Source organism: Callithrix jacchus, chromosome 9 (assembly GCF_049354715.1).
Source record: "Callithrix jacchus isolate 240 chromosome 9, calJac240_pri, whole genome shotgun sequence".
Lineage (NCBI taxonomy): Eukaryota > Metazoa > Chordata > Mammalia > Primates > Cebidae > Callithrix > Callithrix jacchus.
The window spans coordinates 108010793-108028429 of NC_133510.1; the positions used below are offsets into that span (position 1 = coordinate 108010793).

The 17637-nt window shown below is 42.3% G+C and overlaps 1 protein-coding gene and 1 long non-coding RNA gene across 3 annotated transcripts in view; one reads left to right on the forward strand and one right to left on the reverse strand.

The window, feature by feature from the left end:
- ALDH1L2 (aldehyde dehydrogenase 1 family member L2) overlaps nt 1–10932 on the reverse strand; it is a 63494-nt gene extending 52562 nt beyond the window's left edge. The window contains exons 1-2 of one of the 2 annotated variants that reach the window (XM_078337165.1): nt 10744–10932; nt 2489–2701 (exon numbers count right to left, since the gene is read on the reverse strand). Coding sequence is in view for 1 of the 2 variants with exons in the window: in XM_035257453.3 (XP_035113344.2) it covers nt 10744–10791 (48 nt within the window). In the remaining variant the exon portion in view is untranslated. The remainder of the gene's footprint in view (nt 1–2488; nt 2702–10743) is intronic. The other variant, XM_035257453.3, reaches the window with a different exon arrangement.
- A 66-nt stretch (nt 10933–10998) lies between these two features.
- Nucleotides 10999–17408, forward strand: LOC144577661 (uncharacterized). Its single transcript, XR_013522068.1, has 2 exons — nt 10999–11093; nt 15754–17408. It is a non-coding gene; the product is annotated as an uncharacterized LOC144577661 (long non-coding RNA).
- Nucleotides 17409–17637: the final 229 nt, after the last annotated feature.

Sequence of the window (17637 nt, forward strand, 5' to 3'; positions counted from 1 at the left end):
AGGCTGGAGTGCAGTGGCACGAACACAGCTCATTGCAGCCTCAAGCTCCTGGGCTCAAACAATCCTCGTGCTTCAGCCTCCTGAGTAGCTGGGACCACAGGTGCACACCACTATGCCTGGCTAATTTTTAAAATTGTTTTGTAAAGATATGGTCTGAGCATGTTGCCCAGGCTGGTCTTGAACCCTTGGGTTCAGTGTTCCTCCGTCCTTGGCTTCCCAAAGTGCTGAGATTACAGGCATGAGCCACCACATCTGGCCCTCATACAATTTTTATTGATGTAAACATCAGGTGTTGTACGGTATGTGCCATAAAGTACTGTCTAAGTAGAAGCTTTAATAATTTTTAAAGGTCTTGCAATATACTAGACTCTATTATATGTTTTCTCATACAGTTCAGAATTTAAAAATCTTTGTTAAGTGGCCCAAACTCATTTGGCCTCAAGACCTGGCTTGATCTAATGTAATGCTCTCTGTAGTCCTTACAGGTTTTTTATAAATTTGACACAAACTCAATTAGCTTCAAACCCAGCCTGAACTGATGTCATGCTGTTTATAGTCTTTATTTACAATATTTATAAACACCATATGAATAGTTACATGTTTGCTGCAGAAAAATCAATGTGTTTTTTTATGGTACTGCCCCAGAGCCTGCTGGAAATTTTGTGTAATGTCCCATGTACCATATTAACTTTCTAAATTGTAAATAATTCTGAACTTTAAAACATATTTGCCCCCAAGTTTTTAGCTAAGGGATCAAGGCCTGCATATCATTTCAGTTCATTTACTCTTCACATCTTTGCTCTTTTATTAACCCCCATTTTGCACCATTTTATGGATGAAGAAACTGAGGCTTAGAAATGTTAAGTGTATCCACTACTAGAAATGAGGAGAACCTGGAACGTAAATCCAGGTCTGTCTGACATCAAAGCCTATGTACATACCTAAAAATAAATTAGGCTGGGCATGTAAGTAGGATTACAACCGTAATCCCAGCACTTTGGGAGGCCAAGATGGAAGGATTGATTGAGGCCAGGAGTTCAAGCCCAGCCTGAGCACCATAGCAAGACCCACCCTCGGCCCCTGCCCACCCCCGCCCAGCCTCATCTCTACAGAAATTTAAAAATTAGCCAGGAGTGGTGTCATGTGCCTGTAGTCCCAGCTATTCCTACTTGGGAGGCTGAGGCAACAGAATCGCTTGATTCCAGAAGTTCAAGGCTGCAGTGAACCATGATTGAGCCACTGCACTCCAGCCTGGGCCACCTAGTAAGACCCTGTCTCTAAAACAAACATTAATTAAAAATAAAATACTTAACATAAACTACAACTACCCATTTCTTCCACCTTATTTATTAATTAACCCTGATACACAAAATACAGTGGTTACCAGGAAACATAAACACCTATAGTTCCAGCTATTCCTACTGTATGTAGATAAGAGTGGCACTAAAGAATTTCCAGTTTTAAGAATGTCTTTGATCAATTACATCTTCTACAAATTCTCCCAAAATGGAGTCTTCACAATGCTTAAGTTCATACGTGGACATGATCATTGTAAGATGATGATGAAGAACCATCATGTACAGTAAAGTAGATGCAGGACTGTGGATTAAGAGAGGGTAATTAGAGGGTCATGACTTCCTACGAGCTTCGTTTCTTGGCAATGCCTCCCCAGAACTCTCTCTACCTTACATTCTTTCATGTTCGAATATGGCTCCACAGGATCTGAACTTAGAATGTCTATTCCCCTCCAATCTAAATGGGATTCTCTAATGTTCTGGAAAGTAATTCTAAATTAGTAAAGCCTCATTGAGAAAATCTTTACAAAGAAACTTAATTTTCCCTTATTTCCCACTTCATTAGAGGCATACATAACATCCTGTTTTTAGGCATGAACTTAAAAGGATATCAGATCACAACTTCTCTGCAATTGAGCTGATGATAAAGCACAGTTTTAACTAATTTAATTTAAAGCAATCCTTTTCTAGGGTCAGCCAAAGTTTCTATCCCCAAAGAACCTAATTAAGCTTCAACAAATACTTGCAAGCAAACAGATTAACTCTGTAACAACAGCAAATTCACCTGCAGATAATGCATGGCTGACCATTTAATTTCCTCTCCTCAAAAAAATCAAAATATTCTCTCTATTACGTTCAAACTCTGTAACTAATCCTGATGCTTGAAATAGAATTGACATGTTGGCCACCTTACAAAAATTTTGGCTTTACCACACACCATTACCAATGCCAGATATTTAAGACATCTAAAATACTACTTTTAGAACACATAAGAGCCAAAAGACTGAGATGACTCAAATGTAATGCGCCACTCAGCTCAGCTGTCGTCTGGTTATTTGGAGTTCAATTCTAGATTCAGTCCTATCTGAGAAAGACAACATTTAAAGGAACCATGTCGGTCAGGCATGGGCATGGTAGCTCACGCCTGTAATCCCAGCATTTTGGGAAGCCGAGGTGGGGAGGGGGCGGATCACCTGTGGTCAGGAGTTCAAGACCAGCCTGAACAACCCGGAGAACCCTCGTCTCTACTAAAAATACAAAAAATTAGCCAGGTGTGGTGGCAAGTGCTTGTAATTCCAGCTACTTCGTAGGCTGAGGTAGAAGAATCGCTTGAATCCAGGAGGCAGAGATTTCAGTGAGCTGAGATCGCACCATTGCACTCCAGCCTGGGCAACAAGAACAAAACTCTGTCTCAAAACAAAACAAAAGAAACCATGTCAGTATCTTTGGAAACACCACATCCATTGAAACACTTTCTGGGCTTTATGCTAAAGCTATAAAGGGGAGTTTCTAACTCTGAGAAGTTTTCAGATTTTATAACTTGTTTATAATAAGTTAGCAAGATTCCAGAAACCTGGACGGAGATGTTTTACTCTATTTAGAGACAGGGTTTCACTCCATGGTCACCCAGGCTGGAAAGCAGTGGCGTGATCTCGGCTCACTGCAGCCTCCGCCTCCCGGGTTCAAGAGAATCTCGTGCCTCAGCCCCTTGAGTAGCTGGGATTACAGGCGTGCACCACCAGGCCCAGCTAATTTTTGTATTTTTAGTAGCAATGGAATTTCACTATGTTATCCAGGATGGTCTCGAACTCCTGACCTCAGGTGATCTACCTGCCTTGGCCTCCCAAAGTGCTGAGATTATAGGCTATTTTACTTCAGTCTTATTTCTCTAGGTGTGATCTGAGGACTGCCTGCCTGTGTTGGCAGAAGTAACTGAGAGAATATGTTTAAAATGTGGATTTCTGGGTCCCACTTCAGATCTGTTGAGTCAGAATCTTAAGCCCAGGAAGCTACACTAACAAACTCTTCAGTGACTCATAAGTACACAGAAGTCTGAGAATCTCTGCTCTGTGGAGAGTGATATATCTGCACATCCAGCTAACTTTTTTGGTATTTTAGTAGAGACAGGGTTTCACTGGGTTGCCCAGCCTCGTCTTGAACTCCTGAGCTCAGGCAATCCACCCACCTTGGCCCCCCAAAGTGCTAGGATTACAGGCGTGAGCCACTGAGCCCAGCCTTGTTTCTTTAGAGTTAACATTCCGTATTAGAAGAGACTTTTGCAGGGAGCAGAGCCTTTGCATTCCCAGGCTAACCACCCTCTGGATTCTTCAGGAAGCAAGTTAACTATAAGCAAGTTAACCCTGACTATACTCCAAGAATTATAAAAAGATACGCATAGCTTTCCATAGAAAACTTCAAGGCACAGTGCCAAGTCTGCCCTGATCTGAAGCCCTTTGGGCAGATGCTACCTTAATAGAACCATTTGGCCAGGGTGTAAAATAAGGCCAAAGCTATCCAGGAGAGAACTGGCAGTTTTACACAGAGGACATTCACACAAAAGAATTTTAAAAAGTACATTTTCCTGAGACCCTGAGATGCCTAACACTTTATGGAGCACCCAGCACACAGTGCCCCAAACTGTGCCTGACTGTGCAAGACTCATCCAACAAGCATGTTTTCTGGCTCTGCCACGCTCTGGGCAGAGTGCGTGGTAGAGGTAGCACATCACTGGCCTGGCAGGGGTGTTTTATTTGACCCACAAAGCATTTTTAAGAGGACTGTGTTAAAATTTTTAGGAGGTTTCGCCTCAGAAGGCAGAATTTCTAACTTATCTTTAAAACTCAGGAGGTTTGGCCAGGTGCTCATGCCTGTAATCCCAACACTTTGGGAGGCCAAGGCGGGCGGATCAACTGAGTCAGGAGTTCAAGACCAGCCTGGCCAACATGGTGAAACCCTGTCTTTACTAAAAATACAAGAAAAATTAGCTGGTCACGGTGGCATGCACCTGTAGTTCCAGCTACTTTGGGAGGCTGAGGCAGGAGGATCGCTTGAACCTGGGAGGCGGAGGTTGCTATGAGCCAAGATTGCGCCACTGTACTCCAGCCTGGGCAACAGAGCAAGACTCTGTCTCAAAAAAACAAAAAAAAAAGAAACTCAGGAGGTTTGTTAACCCTGGTCTATGGTCCCGTATAGCAACAGTTAGCAAGCGCTGAGCAGTAATGGCCCCTTTACCCTAGACATGGTCTTGCCCTCTATCCAGCTCAAATCCCTCATTTACTTTACCTGTTTGGCCTCTTTGTGACCCCTTACATAAAGATCCAAAGAAGTGGTCCCTGTCCTCAGGAATCCACCAACTAGTAGGGAGGACACACAAGTTAAGACATAGCAACACTGCTAGAATAGGAGAGCACAGTTTGGTTAAGAAAGGAGAAGATTTCTCCAGAAGGGAGCTCCTTAGCTGAATCTTAAAGAATCCATCTTGGGAGTTGGCAGAGAAAAGGGAGAGGATTGTAGGAGTTTCTTGGGAAGTTCCAGGCAGAGGGAGCAATATTTACAAAGAAACAAATGCATGTGCACAGCGTGTCCAATACAGGCAGTCAGGGAGTGGTGACAAGTGATACCCTGGAGAGAGATATTATGAAGGGCCCTGTGGCAGATAACTTGGACCTATTGTGAAGACAATGAGATTCACTGAGCGACTTGAAGCAGGAGAGTTAACTGAAAGCAGGAGAGTCTAATTTCTATGCTAACACTGCTGCAGCAGCTCTGGCGGCATGAACTAGCTCTGGGTAGGCATGTGCCTTGTGTTGAAAACGGAGCAGAGGGTGAAAATGAAAGCTGGCCTAGCAATCCACCTTTAGCATATTCACAGGTTATAGTTTAGAATAATGCAAAAGCTCTTGCAACCGATTGTAACAAACTCTCATACTAATAGAAGGAACAGATTACACTTTACATAGAGGCAGGTCTGCAAGATTCAACCAAGATTCAGGATACCACCATAAATGGCAAACTTGTGCAACTTGATTTTCCTATTGTCTCATTATATAAGGAAGATATTAGTGAGGGTTTTCTTGGATGGCTGGCCAACTTTTGTTTTTTCATCATAAAAAGGATAAAAGACTTTAAAGAAAGGAATGTCAGTACAGGGGCCTATCAGCAGATGATGCCAGAGGGGGATGCCCAGGACCCAGGCTGGAGAAAGCTCCTGGGGCAGGGCTGGTGACCACAGAGCACAGATTTTGAGTAAAGGGAGAGACAGTCCAAAGGGCTCAAGTCCAGAATCAGACTCCAGTACTAGAGAGGCAGGATTGCAGTGCACAGCATTTACTATATTTTTATTGTATAAAATTTTATAAAACTAATTTTTAATTATACATATTACATATACACATAATCTCCTAATTAAAAAAAAGGTCACAGATAAGACTACAGTCCCTTTTGACCATCACTCCCAATCCATATCCCCTCCTCACTCCCCAGAGGAAATTGCTATTGTAGTTTGGTGTGAATTCTAGACTTTTTCTAGGCATAAAAATACATGGAAGTATATAAAAAAGTATTATTATTTTGTGTTTCCAAAAACAATTCAAATGAAATCATATTATGTGTAATGTTCTACAATGTTCCTTGTTGGTATGGATAATTCATTCTTTGAAATTGTTGCACTGTACTCCTTAGTGTAGCTATATCTCAATTTATTTGTTCATGGCCCTATTAAAAAACATTTTGGCTTTCAATGTGTCATTATTACAAATACCATGGCAATGAATATCATGGTCCATGCTTCCTGTGCCCATGTGGAAGTATTTTTCTCAGATACCTACAAGTAAAACTGCAATAATTTTTAAACATAAATTTAATTTAAATACCATCAAATTGACTTCTAGAGTATTGGAGGAACTGTTTTCTCACCCCTGTAAACACACAATATCATCAAATTTATGATTTTTGCCACCCTAATGACTGAAAAATGGTATCATGTTCTAAATTGCTTTTGTCTGATTACTAGTTTGGTTGAGTGTATTTTCATATTTTATTATTCATTTGTATTTCCTTTTTGGTATATAGTTAATATGTTATGTACTATTATTCTTTTTCTAAAAAACAGATTTAATAGTCTGTCCCACTAATCTATGAACTCTTTGAAACAGGGACTATTTCTTTCTTTATTGTTTTATCTTTTTTGTAATCAGAGTCTGAAAAAGTTACTTCACTTCACTTCTCTGGGTCTCAGTTTTCTTATCAGTAAAGTGGTCATAATAACCTAGGTTAGGGCTGATCCAATGGTAGTGGGTTATCAGAACTTATTAACATTAGTGTCACTAAAGTTGATATACGACCCCCCACTGTTAAATTTGACTGGCTTAAAAATAATAATAATAATAATAATAATAATAATAATAATCTAGGTTAGGAATCCCTTATCCAAAGTGCTTGGTACCAGAAGTACTTTGGATTTTGGATATTTTCAGATTTTGAAATGTTTGCATTATACTTCCCAGATGGGCATCCCAAATCTGAGGACCTGAAATCCAAAATGCTGTAATGATCATTACCTTTGAGTGTCACGTCAGTGCTCAAAAATGTTCAGATTTTAAAGCATTTCAGATTTCACGTTTTCAGATTTGGGATGCTCAACCTATAGTACCTACTTCATTGAGATGTCGTGAGGATAAAGGAGTAAGAGTCACCCTCTGTATTTGCGGGTTCTTTATCCATGGATTCAACCAACTCTGAATCAAAAACATTCAGAAAAAAATTGCATCTGTACCAGACATGTATAATTTTCTTGTCATTATTCCATAAACAATACAGTGGGATAATTATTTACATAGTATCTACTTTGTATTCATTATTATAAATTATCTAGAGATGATTTAGAGTATACAGGAGGATACACATAGGTTATATACAAATATTACCCCGTTTTATATAAGAGACTTGAGCATCATCAGATTTTGATATCGACAGGAAGTTCTGAAACCAATCCTCTATGAATACAAGGGACAACAAGGGACAACTGTATAGGTAAAGCATTTATCAATGCTATCTATTAATATTATTATATTCTCAGGATTTAGAGTGCTCAGTGTATAATAGACAATAATATGGTTTGAAGTTGAATTTGGAGATCCTATGAACAGACAAGACACCAGAGCAGAAGCCAGGGAATGGGGGAGCAAGTTAAGAACCTGGTTCCCAGAACTGAGAAATAAAGCAGGTACTTGGTTCCAAAGAGCAAGGAAGGGTCCTACCTCTTGGGCTGGATCATAAGGTAACCTCAAGTTACCTGAAGTCAGGTCATAAACGCAGAGCTACCAGACAGACTTGACCCAGACACTGGCAGAAAAAGCTAAACAACAGGATGCCAAATGAATCGGAGGGCTGAATAACTCCTACCACGGCGAGAAGAAGCAGTGAGCCAGGCGGAATAGCAGAGGTGGGCAATAATACCTAATTGGCAAAGGGTTTCAAAGCAAACCATTGTTTTAGTTAGAAAGATCCAGCCATATCACTAAGCTGAAATCATTAAGTGTTTCTAAGTCCCTTTATTTAAGGCTGAGGATAGAAAAATGAATGCTCTCAGGAAGTGTTATAAACTAATTTTCACCTTGGATTTTGCTAGGTTCTAAAAGATTTCTTTTAATTCATCCTTCATTCTGCTTTAATATAAACTTACAAGCATTGTTTGATTTTTCAGCTTTTAAAGATAAAGTGATAATTAGGACAGGCGCAGTAGCTCAGGCTTATAATTCCAGCACTCTGGGAGGCTAAGGTGGATCACTTGAGATCAGTCTGGCCAACATGGTGAAACCCAGTCTGTACTAAAAATACAAAAATTAGCCAGGCATAGTGGTGCATGTCTGTAATTCCAAGCTATTAGGGAGGCAGAGGCACAGGAATTGCTTGAACCCAGTAGTCAGAGATAGCAGTGAGCCGAGATAATGCTACTGCACTCAAGCCTGGGTGACAGAGTGAGACTCTGTCTCAAAACAATAAAAAAATTTAAAAAAAGAGTTAATTTGCCTAGAGTAAAACGCACCCTTTTCAGTGTACTGTGCTGTGAGTTTTGGCAAACACACAGTCACGTAGCCACTACCACAATCAAGATGTAAAACAGTTCCATTACCACCCAGGTTCCTTTATGCCTGTTTATAATCAATCTTCCTCCTTTCTCCAGCTCCAGACATCACTGATCTTTTTTCTGCCCCTACAGTTTTATGATTTCCAAAATGTCAGATAAATGAAATCATAAAGTATGTAGCATTTTGAGTCTGATTCTTACACTTAACATACATATTTGAGTTTCATCCATGTTGTATGCATCAGTAGTTAATTCCTTTTTCCCCTCACTGAGTAGAACTCCATTGTATGGATGGATATACCACAGCTTGTTTATCCTGTCACTAGCTGAGGACAATTTATTTCCAGTTTTTGGCAATTATGAATAAAGCCTCTGTGAACATCAATCAGCAGGTTTTTATGTGAACGAGTAAGGTTTCACTTCTCTTGGGTGAATACCTAGGAGTGTGACTCCTGGGTCATAGGATAGGTATATGTTTAACTATATATATAACTGTCAAACAGTTTTCCAAAGTGGCTATACCATTTTATATTCCCACCAGCCCTGTATCTGTTTGATTTTTAATAATTCTTGTAAAACACAGCCCAGAACATTTTCTACAGTATAAAACATCCCACATTCTAATTCATCACTCAGTATCTTCCTTCTGACCACTGAGGAAACTGTCTTCTTCCCAGCTATATGTGTCACTGCTTTTCCACATGTACCCCTGGGTACAGTCAGACCCTGACCATGCCAGTGCTTCCCCACATCCATGGTTTTGTTTATGCCATTTGCCACCTGGGATGTTTACCTTTTATTACTGAAATCAGATGGAGTCTCACTCTGTTATCTAGGCTGGAGTGCAGTGGCACTATCTTGGCTCACTGTAACCTCTGCTGCCCAAGTTCAAGCAATTCTCCTGCCTCAGTCTCCCAAGTAGCTGGGATTACAGGAACCCCACCACCATGCCAAGCTAATTTTTGTAGTTTTAGTAGAGATGGGGGTTACACTATCTTGGTCAGGCTGGTCTTGAACTCCTGACCTCATGATCCACCCACCTCAGCCTCCCAAAGTGCTGGGATTATAGGCGCAAGCCACTGCACCTGGTTTCTTACAGAAATCTTATGCAAACCCCACTCTCAAAATCTTTTCATTCTTCAAGACTTCCTTCCAGTCTCCAAAAAAGATAAGTCAATGAAAGGTGTTGACAGAGGAGGCCAACAAAACAGGCCCAGGCACTGGGCACAGCCCCTTGCTCTCTGTGCTATCCAGCTGCTATCCCATGTGCCACGTGGTGGGAAGAGCTGGCAAAAGACCTGGAAGAGCAGGTCTTCCCCACCCCCACTCCTCATTTTATAAAAGGTGAATATACCTCAAAGTAACTAGAACTTGTTGCAAAGAGTAAAAAGAATTCTCATTATTTGGGTTGTCTGGGATACAGAAAGCTTTTCCTCTGATGCAAGTTTGGGCCAGTTTTTGGTGCTATTCAAGACTTCTTTCTGCCTCTAAGTTTTTTATATCTAGAAATGTACATATATGTCTTTGGCATGACCGAGAAAAAGAATCGATAAGCAAATTCTTGTATGTACTTCCTATAAAAGAGATAAGGTACATAAGACAGCTTTTTTTCCTCCCTCTCTGTCTTCCCTAACCAGTCCCGAGGCCCCCTGGGTGCTGAAGGCAGCACCACAATGCAACGTGTCCGCTTTCGGTTCCATTTCTGAAGGAGCTGATGCAATTCCAGGGCGCGGGGCTGGGCCAGAGCTCGGTTCTTGTGTTACAGTAGAATAGCGTTCCAGTGTGGCTGTCTCTGCAGCGCCTGGCAATTCCAGAAATTTTGCCATCTGCAGCTCAGCTCAGGAATACTGAGTTTGCCGCCAACAGTTTTGACTGCCATTATCTGAACCGGCACTGCGTGCCAGTCCGAGAGCTTAACACCTCCCAGGCCGCCAACGAGGACCCGACTGACTTGGTACTCCCCTCCTCCAGGAGAAGGGCTCGGTCCTTTATGGATCCAGCTCTTGACCAGTGATCTCGCAATTTAAGTGACAAAGAAAAGGAAGCAGACTCTGTCCTCCTTACCAGGTGACTGTTCCCACCTTGCCAGCCCAGCCAGACCTGACATCCAAAAACTGAATCCTCAGCCCCTTCCCGACAGAAGACAATGGCTTGCGTGCCAGTTCCCATCCGGGACCCTCCCCGGGCCCTTTTCTGAGGTCTCGGTTTTTGTTTGTTCGTTTGTTTTAAACGCTGTCTTGCCTTTTAGCAAAGTCTAAGCATCGCTGCCCATTCCCAGCCCCACCGCCCCGGCCCTCCCACCCTGGTGTCTGGAAACCAGGACAGGGTGACAGCCGGGACGCTCACCCGGGCCGGACTCACCCGGCCGGTGGAGAAGCGCCGGAGAGCCTGGCTGCCCCGCCGCAGCATGCTGGAGGAGAGCGCTCGCACTGGCGGCTCGGCGGCGCTAGAGACAGGCGGGCGGCGCAGCCCAGGGACTGCCCAGTTCGCGGCTCTTGGTCTCTGGCGAGTCCAGACCCGGCCGCAGGCCCACCGCCCGCAGCCCGCCCCACCCTACCAGCGGCAAGGTCCCGCCCCCTAGCTGGTAAGGCCCCGCCCTCTAGCTGGCAAAGCCCCGCCCCCCAGCTGGCAAGGCCTGGCTCCGACAGCTGGCGGAACTCTGGCGGCCAATTCTATGCAACCTGGAGGCGCGCGAGGGTCTCCTGGAACACGTGAGTTCTGACCCTGGTGCCAAGAGCGCGCGCAGTCCCAGGGACCGCTCCTCTCCGCTGCCTGGACTTTCCGCCAATTCCAGCCGAGGTCCAGGTGCTTTCTAGCTGGGCCGGTCTATCAGTTAGTCAGCCCCGCAGCAGTATTTACGAATCTACCTTATTAGGGGTCAATCTGACATCCCAAGTGCTGTCCATAGCACAGCCCGCAGAAGGCAACAGGCACGCCTGTAGACAGATACGGAGTGGTCGCGCCTTCACTGTGTAGGGATCCTGATGCCTGCCTCGTAGGATGGTAGGCCGGGCGCCGTGGCTCATGCCAGTAATCCCAGCACTTTAGGAGGCCGAGGTGGGCGGATGGCCTGAGCTCAGGAGTTCGAGACCAGCCTGGCCACCATGGTGAAACCCCCTCTCTACGAAAAATTAAAATAAATAAATAAATAAATAAATAAGCAAGCCGGGCGTGGTGTCGCGTGCCTGCAGTCCCAGCTACTCGGGAGGCTGAAGCTTGAGAATCGCTTGAGCCAGGGAGGCGGAGGTTGCAGTGAGCCTAGCTTGCTCCACTGCACTCCAGCCTGGGCAATAGAGCAAGACTTCATCTCAAAAATAAATTAATTAAATCAATTGGTGCAAAACTAATTGTGGTTTTTGCCACTGAAACTAATAGCAAAGCCACAATTACTTTTGCACCAACCTAATAGATACATGCCCTTCTCCCTCCCCTCTCTGGAAAAAACCCTCAGATGCGCTTTAGCTGGACGTTTGTCTCAAACCAGACTTCTTAGCCCAGCGTTTAAGGCCGTCTGCAATTTGGCATTTTCTCTTACTTCTCACTGCTCTTTTACATATGTAATTCTGCTTGACCGCAGTTCTTGCCTATTCCTTCTTGGACAATGTTTCCCAGAAAACTTTGTCACCTGCCGTTTGTAATTATCTTGGCACCACCATTTCTTTTCTTAAAGGTACTGCTTACATGCTGCCTCTTGGAGACTTTTTTTTTTCTGATTCTTTTCTCCCTTAGTCTCTTTATTGCCCACAAATAATTATTCACTCCTCTTAACGAGGAATAATCTTTGTCTATGCATCTGTTGTGGCTGTCTCAATCTGTTACTGGTGTTTGTAGACCTGTTAACGTTTCTGTTGGGAAGCTCCTTGCAGGCTGAGTCTATGTCTGATTAATCAGGATTTACAGTATCTAACACTAACCAGAGCTTTAAAGAAAAAAACTTGTTGAAAGAGGCAATAAATAAATGAATGTGTTTAAAAGGGTAAGGAGACAAAAAGAACCATCCTTAAAGCTTGGAGAATTGCAACAAACATCCAGGGTTTTGCTTTGAGCACTACTTCTTGCCAGCTTAACTCACTTTCCTGACTGCATCTTGTGACTTCTTGCTCGTTTAAACTTCCAAATATTGATATTCACTTTATTTATTTTGATCCGTGTATACTAGAAGGGTGCACAAGGAGTGTGTTTTTTTTCTGAATGAGATTCCATAGTTATATATTTAATTCCCAAGTTTAGGAAATATAGAGTTTATGTTCACTCAAATATAATGAAATATTAATGGTGTCTACATTTTATTTTCCTGGAAGAACCAAAAGTGTAGTTTCCTTGATAACTGGAAATTAGATCAGATGCAATTACAGAGTTTGACAAACAGACCAACCCCTGCCAATCTAGATTTCTATGCCCAGCAATAATACTCCTCCAAATAAAGATAAAACAAAGCTATTTTTAGAAACAAAGGCTTAAGAGAACTTGCCATCAGCAAACAGACAATAAAGGGAATATGAAAGAGTATCCTTCCAGCAGGAAAAAAATTTACCCACATGGAAACCTAGAAATGCAAGAAGCCCAACAAAAAAGTCAAAGACGTGAGCAAACTTAGAGTGAACGTTGGACTGGGCATGGTGGCTCATGCCTGTATTCCCAGCACTTGGGGAGGCTGCGGTGGGCAGAGTTTGAGACCAGACTGGGCAACATGGCGAAACACTGTCTCTACAAAAAAAATACAAAAATTAGCCAAGCGTGGTTGTGTGTCCCTAGTCCTAGCTACTCAGAAGGCTGAGGTAGGAGGATCGCTTGAGCTGGGAGATCGAGGTTTCAGTGAGCTGTGGTTGTGCCACTGTGCTCCAGCTGGGTGATAGGGTGAGACCCTGTCTCAAGAAAAAAAAAAGTGAACATTAACCATATGAACAACAATAATATATTATTATAATTAATATAATAAAACATTATATGTATTCATGATAATACACAAATATCCAAATGACAATAGAAAATTGTTGGATAAGTTTGGAGGAAAGAAAATAATCCCAGATGGAAACTCAGAGATGAAAGCATGAATAGCAACTTAAAGGGTAAATATGAGGGCAAATTTAAGTTAATATTAATTGCATAGGACAATAATAATAACGTTTTATGGAGTTCAAATATATATGCATGTAAATAGACTATTTAATCACTTTGTGCCATTTTTGTAAATACAATCATTTGAATAACTTTGTGTCTGGATTAATTTCACACATTAGGAAGTACATAGATGATGTGCCAAGTTGAAACCCAAGAATTCCCACACAAACTCAGTATGGAAGTTAGAGTTTTATGTAAAGCTTGCACAGTAAGAGTGGATTATGGTCTTGGGGTTACAGAATACTAAATTGGAATTTTTTTTTAAATCCGGACTGGGTGTCTCTGGAATGCAGTGGTGGGATCACAGCTCACTGCAGCCTCAACCTCTCCAGGCTCAGGTTATCCTCCTACATCAGCCTCTCAGGTAGCTGGAAATATAGGCACGTGCCACCATGCTCAGCTATTTTTTTTTTTTTTTGTCTTTTTTGTAGAGATGGGGTTTTGCCATGTTGCCCAGGCTAGTCTCAAACTCCTGACTGGGCTCAAGCGATCTGCTTGCCTCTGCCTTCCAAAATGCTAATATCACAGGCCTGAGCTACTGCGCCTGGCCCTACATTGGAATCTACTCATTCTGCCATAGACAAATGTTTTGTTTAGTGACTACTATCTGTGACATTAGGGGCCTTGTGGAAATATAATACATTGATCGGGGATCTATTTTGTCCCAGACACAACATTCACTCATAATTTTATGAAATTGCAAGTCATATAATTTGTAAACTTCTAAAAATGTGTGTAGAACATTTTTACTTCCACAATCAACTTGGAGGAAACCCAAAATTCGATGGGATTCCATGCCCTCTTCTTGTTTGGTTGCTTATTTCACTGAAATTAACATGTAGCTGTTTTGACTAATTGGAAACATTGCTGTTTCTCTCTATATTTTTTAATTTTGTTCTGCTGAATACTCTGTTTTATCGTATATAAGAGTGATGTGAGCCGGGATAGTGACTCACAACTATAATCCCAGTGACTTGGGAAACTCAGGTGGGAGGATCGCTTGAGGCCAAGAGTTCAAGACAAGCCTGAGCAATGTAAGGAGACTCCATTGCTTAAAAATATAAAACAACAACAATAACAATTAGCCAGGCATGTGGCATGCACCTGTAGCCTGAGCTACTTGGGAGGTTGAAACAGGAAGATTACTTGGGCCCAAGAGTTTGAGGACACAGTGAATTATGATTGCACCACTGCATTCCAGCCAAGTGACAGAGCAGAGATTCTGACTCAAAAAAAAGTGATTTTTTTTTTTATAAATTTCTTTATGAATCTCTCTCTCTCTCTCTCTCTCTCTTTCTCTCTCTCTGCCTCTTCGAGACAGGGTCTTACTCTCATCCAGGCTGGAGTACAGTGGCACAAACAAGGCTCACTGCAGCCTCAATCTCTTGGGTTCAAGTGATCTTCCTGCCTCAACCTCCTGAGTAGCTGGAACCACAGGCATGCACCATCACACTTAATTTTTTTTAAATTTTGTAGAGACAAGGTTTTACTATGTTGCCCAGGCTGGCCTTGAACTCTTGGGCTCAAGCCATCCTCCTGTTTTGGCCTCTCAAAGTGTTGGGATAACAGATGTGAGCCACTGTGTCTGGCCTCAATCTCAAGGTTATTAAGCATTCTTGAACTTTTATTAAACAATTATTAAAACAATTATTAATGCTTAATTATTGCTTAAGCAAAAATAATTTTATGATAAAAACAAACACTTGCAAGCGCCAGCCTAGGAATGTGTAACAAGAAGAACCGAATTCTGGTAAATAATTTTAATAATGAATTAAGTGAATTAAGCTTAATACAAATATATTATCTAATATAGATACCGTATGGAGTTTGCCCCTGGTAAATAATTAGGTCTTATACTTCTGTGAATGTCCCATTAAGATTAATGTTCATTTTCTTTTTCTTCCTGTGGTTGATCTGATTAAGTATATGAATTTTAGGGGTAGGAGGTTGGGGAGGGATAACATGGGGAGAAATGCCAGATATAGGTGACAGGGGGATGGAGGCAGCAAACTACATTGCCATGTATGTACCTGTGCAACAATCCTGCATGTTTTGCACATGTACCCCAGAACCTAAAGTGCAATAAAATATATATTTAAAAAAAGAAAAATAAATATAAGTTGAAAAAATAAGTATATGAATTTTAATAAAGTTTTCTTGGGACAAATTTGCAAGGATGCATCATAACAATGAGCATCAAGAGCCTAAAATAACTTTTTTAAGTTTTTCCTCTTCATCTTTCACTTGCAGAAAGCCTCCCACCTTTTGAACCAGGCATTTCTTTTGGATCTTGTTTCCATTGGTATAAGCACTATCCTGTGACTCAAAATTACAGAGGCAACCTTGAGCATATCCACTGACAGATCTTCAACTGCAGGGTGAAGACCGATGGCTTCAGCTGCTGTGCTCCTTGCATTTATCTCTGCATACACACCGAGTCTCTGCTTCTCACGGTGGTTCACCCAACCAATGACTGGGAGTGGCAGAAATGCTATGATAGATCATTTTGTAACGGCGAGAGGGAGCAGAGGCATCCCGAAGATGCTTTCAGTTTCCTGGATCCGATGTTTTCCCCATGTGCCCAAGTCCTTGGCCTCTCTTATCCCAGGAATGAGGAAGGGGTCCCAGAGGCTGGTGGGCTGGCTTACCGTTGGTATAAATATCACAGACCCAAAGAGTTTAGCAGAGAGCGATTTATTAAGCAGAGAGAGAGAGAGAAAGAGAAAAGGAGAGAGAGTTCCTACGCTATGTGACGGGATCCAAGGGAGGACTCTGCACAGGTCAGGGGCAGGGAGATTTTAACGCCGTAGTTATTCCCGCCCCATTCATATTCTCGTCCAATGAGAGGAGTTCTTTTAAACTTCCTCTGGAATGATTGATCTTCAACTCTGATACTGGATTGGCTGCTAGGTCTGCAACAGAGGCCCTTCCTCCCAGAGCTTTTTGAGGGCTTTTTGAACGAAGAGGCTCACCTGGAATTTCTAACTGACTGTGGGCAGGAAAGTCAGACAAAACTTTTTCTTCTGGATGGGGACGTGGATGGAGGCATGGCGCTGGAAAATTCCTGTCTTTGAAACCACACTCCTTGTGGACTCAATTTTCCTTAACACAGTCCCTCAATTTCAGGGGAATGTGGATCACTTCTGCCAGGGTGACTCCTCATTGGCCTGTTGAACTTTCTTTGACTTTCTTAGCAGTCTAAACCTTTTCTTTAGCCTGCTTCACAAAAGGTCAGACCTGCACTGTGGCCCTGAATAGCTCTCCCAGTCTCCCCTCCCAGCCTCCTCACTTCCCCTAACAGCTGTTTTCCACTAATAAATCTCTTGCATGTCTAATTTCATCTTGGCATTTTAGGAAACCTGTAATAATGTTATAGGAGTTACTAAGAAATTATTTTAGGCAGATAGAGAGGAAAAAGGGGTCCTCAGAAAGTTTTTGTCTCTTTTAAAACAGCTCCAGAAACGGAAAGACCCTGCCCTTAGAGCCAGGCTGGCAAACTTTGATATGCAAATCCCAGCCATTAGAACTGGGTCCACCCAAATATGGCAATTCCCACCTTTGCCCTCTTGCCCTTGCATGTGCCTGGAACCATGGCCCTACATATCTCCACGTTTATAGAGCATCTGGGCGCCCTGAATTTGCATATTAAAAGCCTAGGGTGGGAGGACCAATCCCCCCACTACAGGCTACATGAATGACATGCCTGGTCAACCAATCCCCTGAGCCCTATACAAATCAGGTACCACCTCCTCCAGCCTCCTCATATAAGCAGCAGTATTTCGACAGCACTTGGGATTTCCTCTCTTGGGCCTTGGAGCCCTCCTCCCTCTGTCTCTGTACAGGAGAGCTTCTCCCTTCTCTCTTCTTTCTTTGTTACCTATTAAATTCTCCACTCCTTAAAACCATTCCACGTGTGTCTATGTCGTTTTATCCAATTCGACATGAGACAAGAGAACTGGTGTTCCTCCACTCATTGGAGCTGTATCAATAATATATATCATGAAAAACAACCACAAAACCAAAAGTGGGTTCTTTGAAAAGGCATATAAAGTTGGTACACATTTGGTGAGAGTAATAAAGAAAAAATAAATAACAAATATAAAGAACAGAAAATTGGACAGTAGTATAGATTAC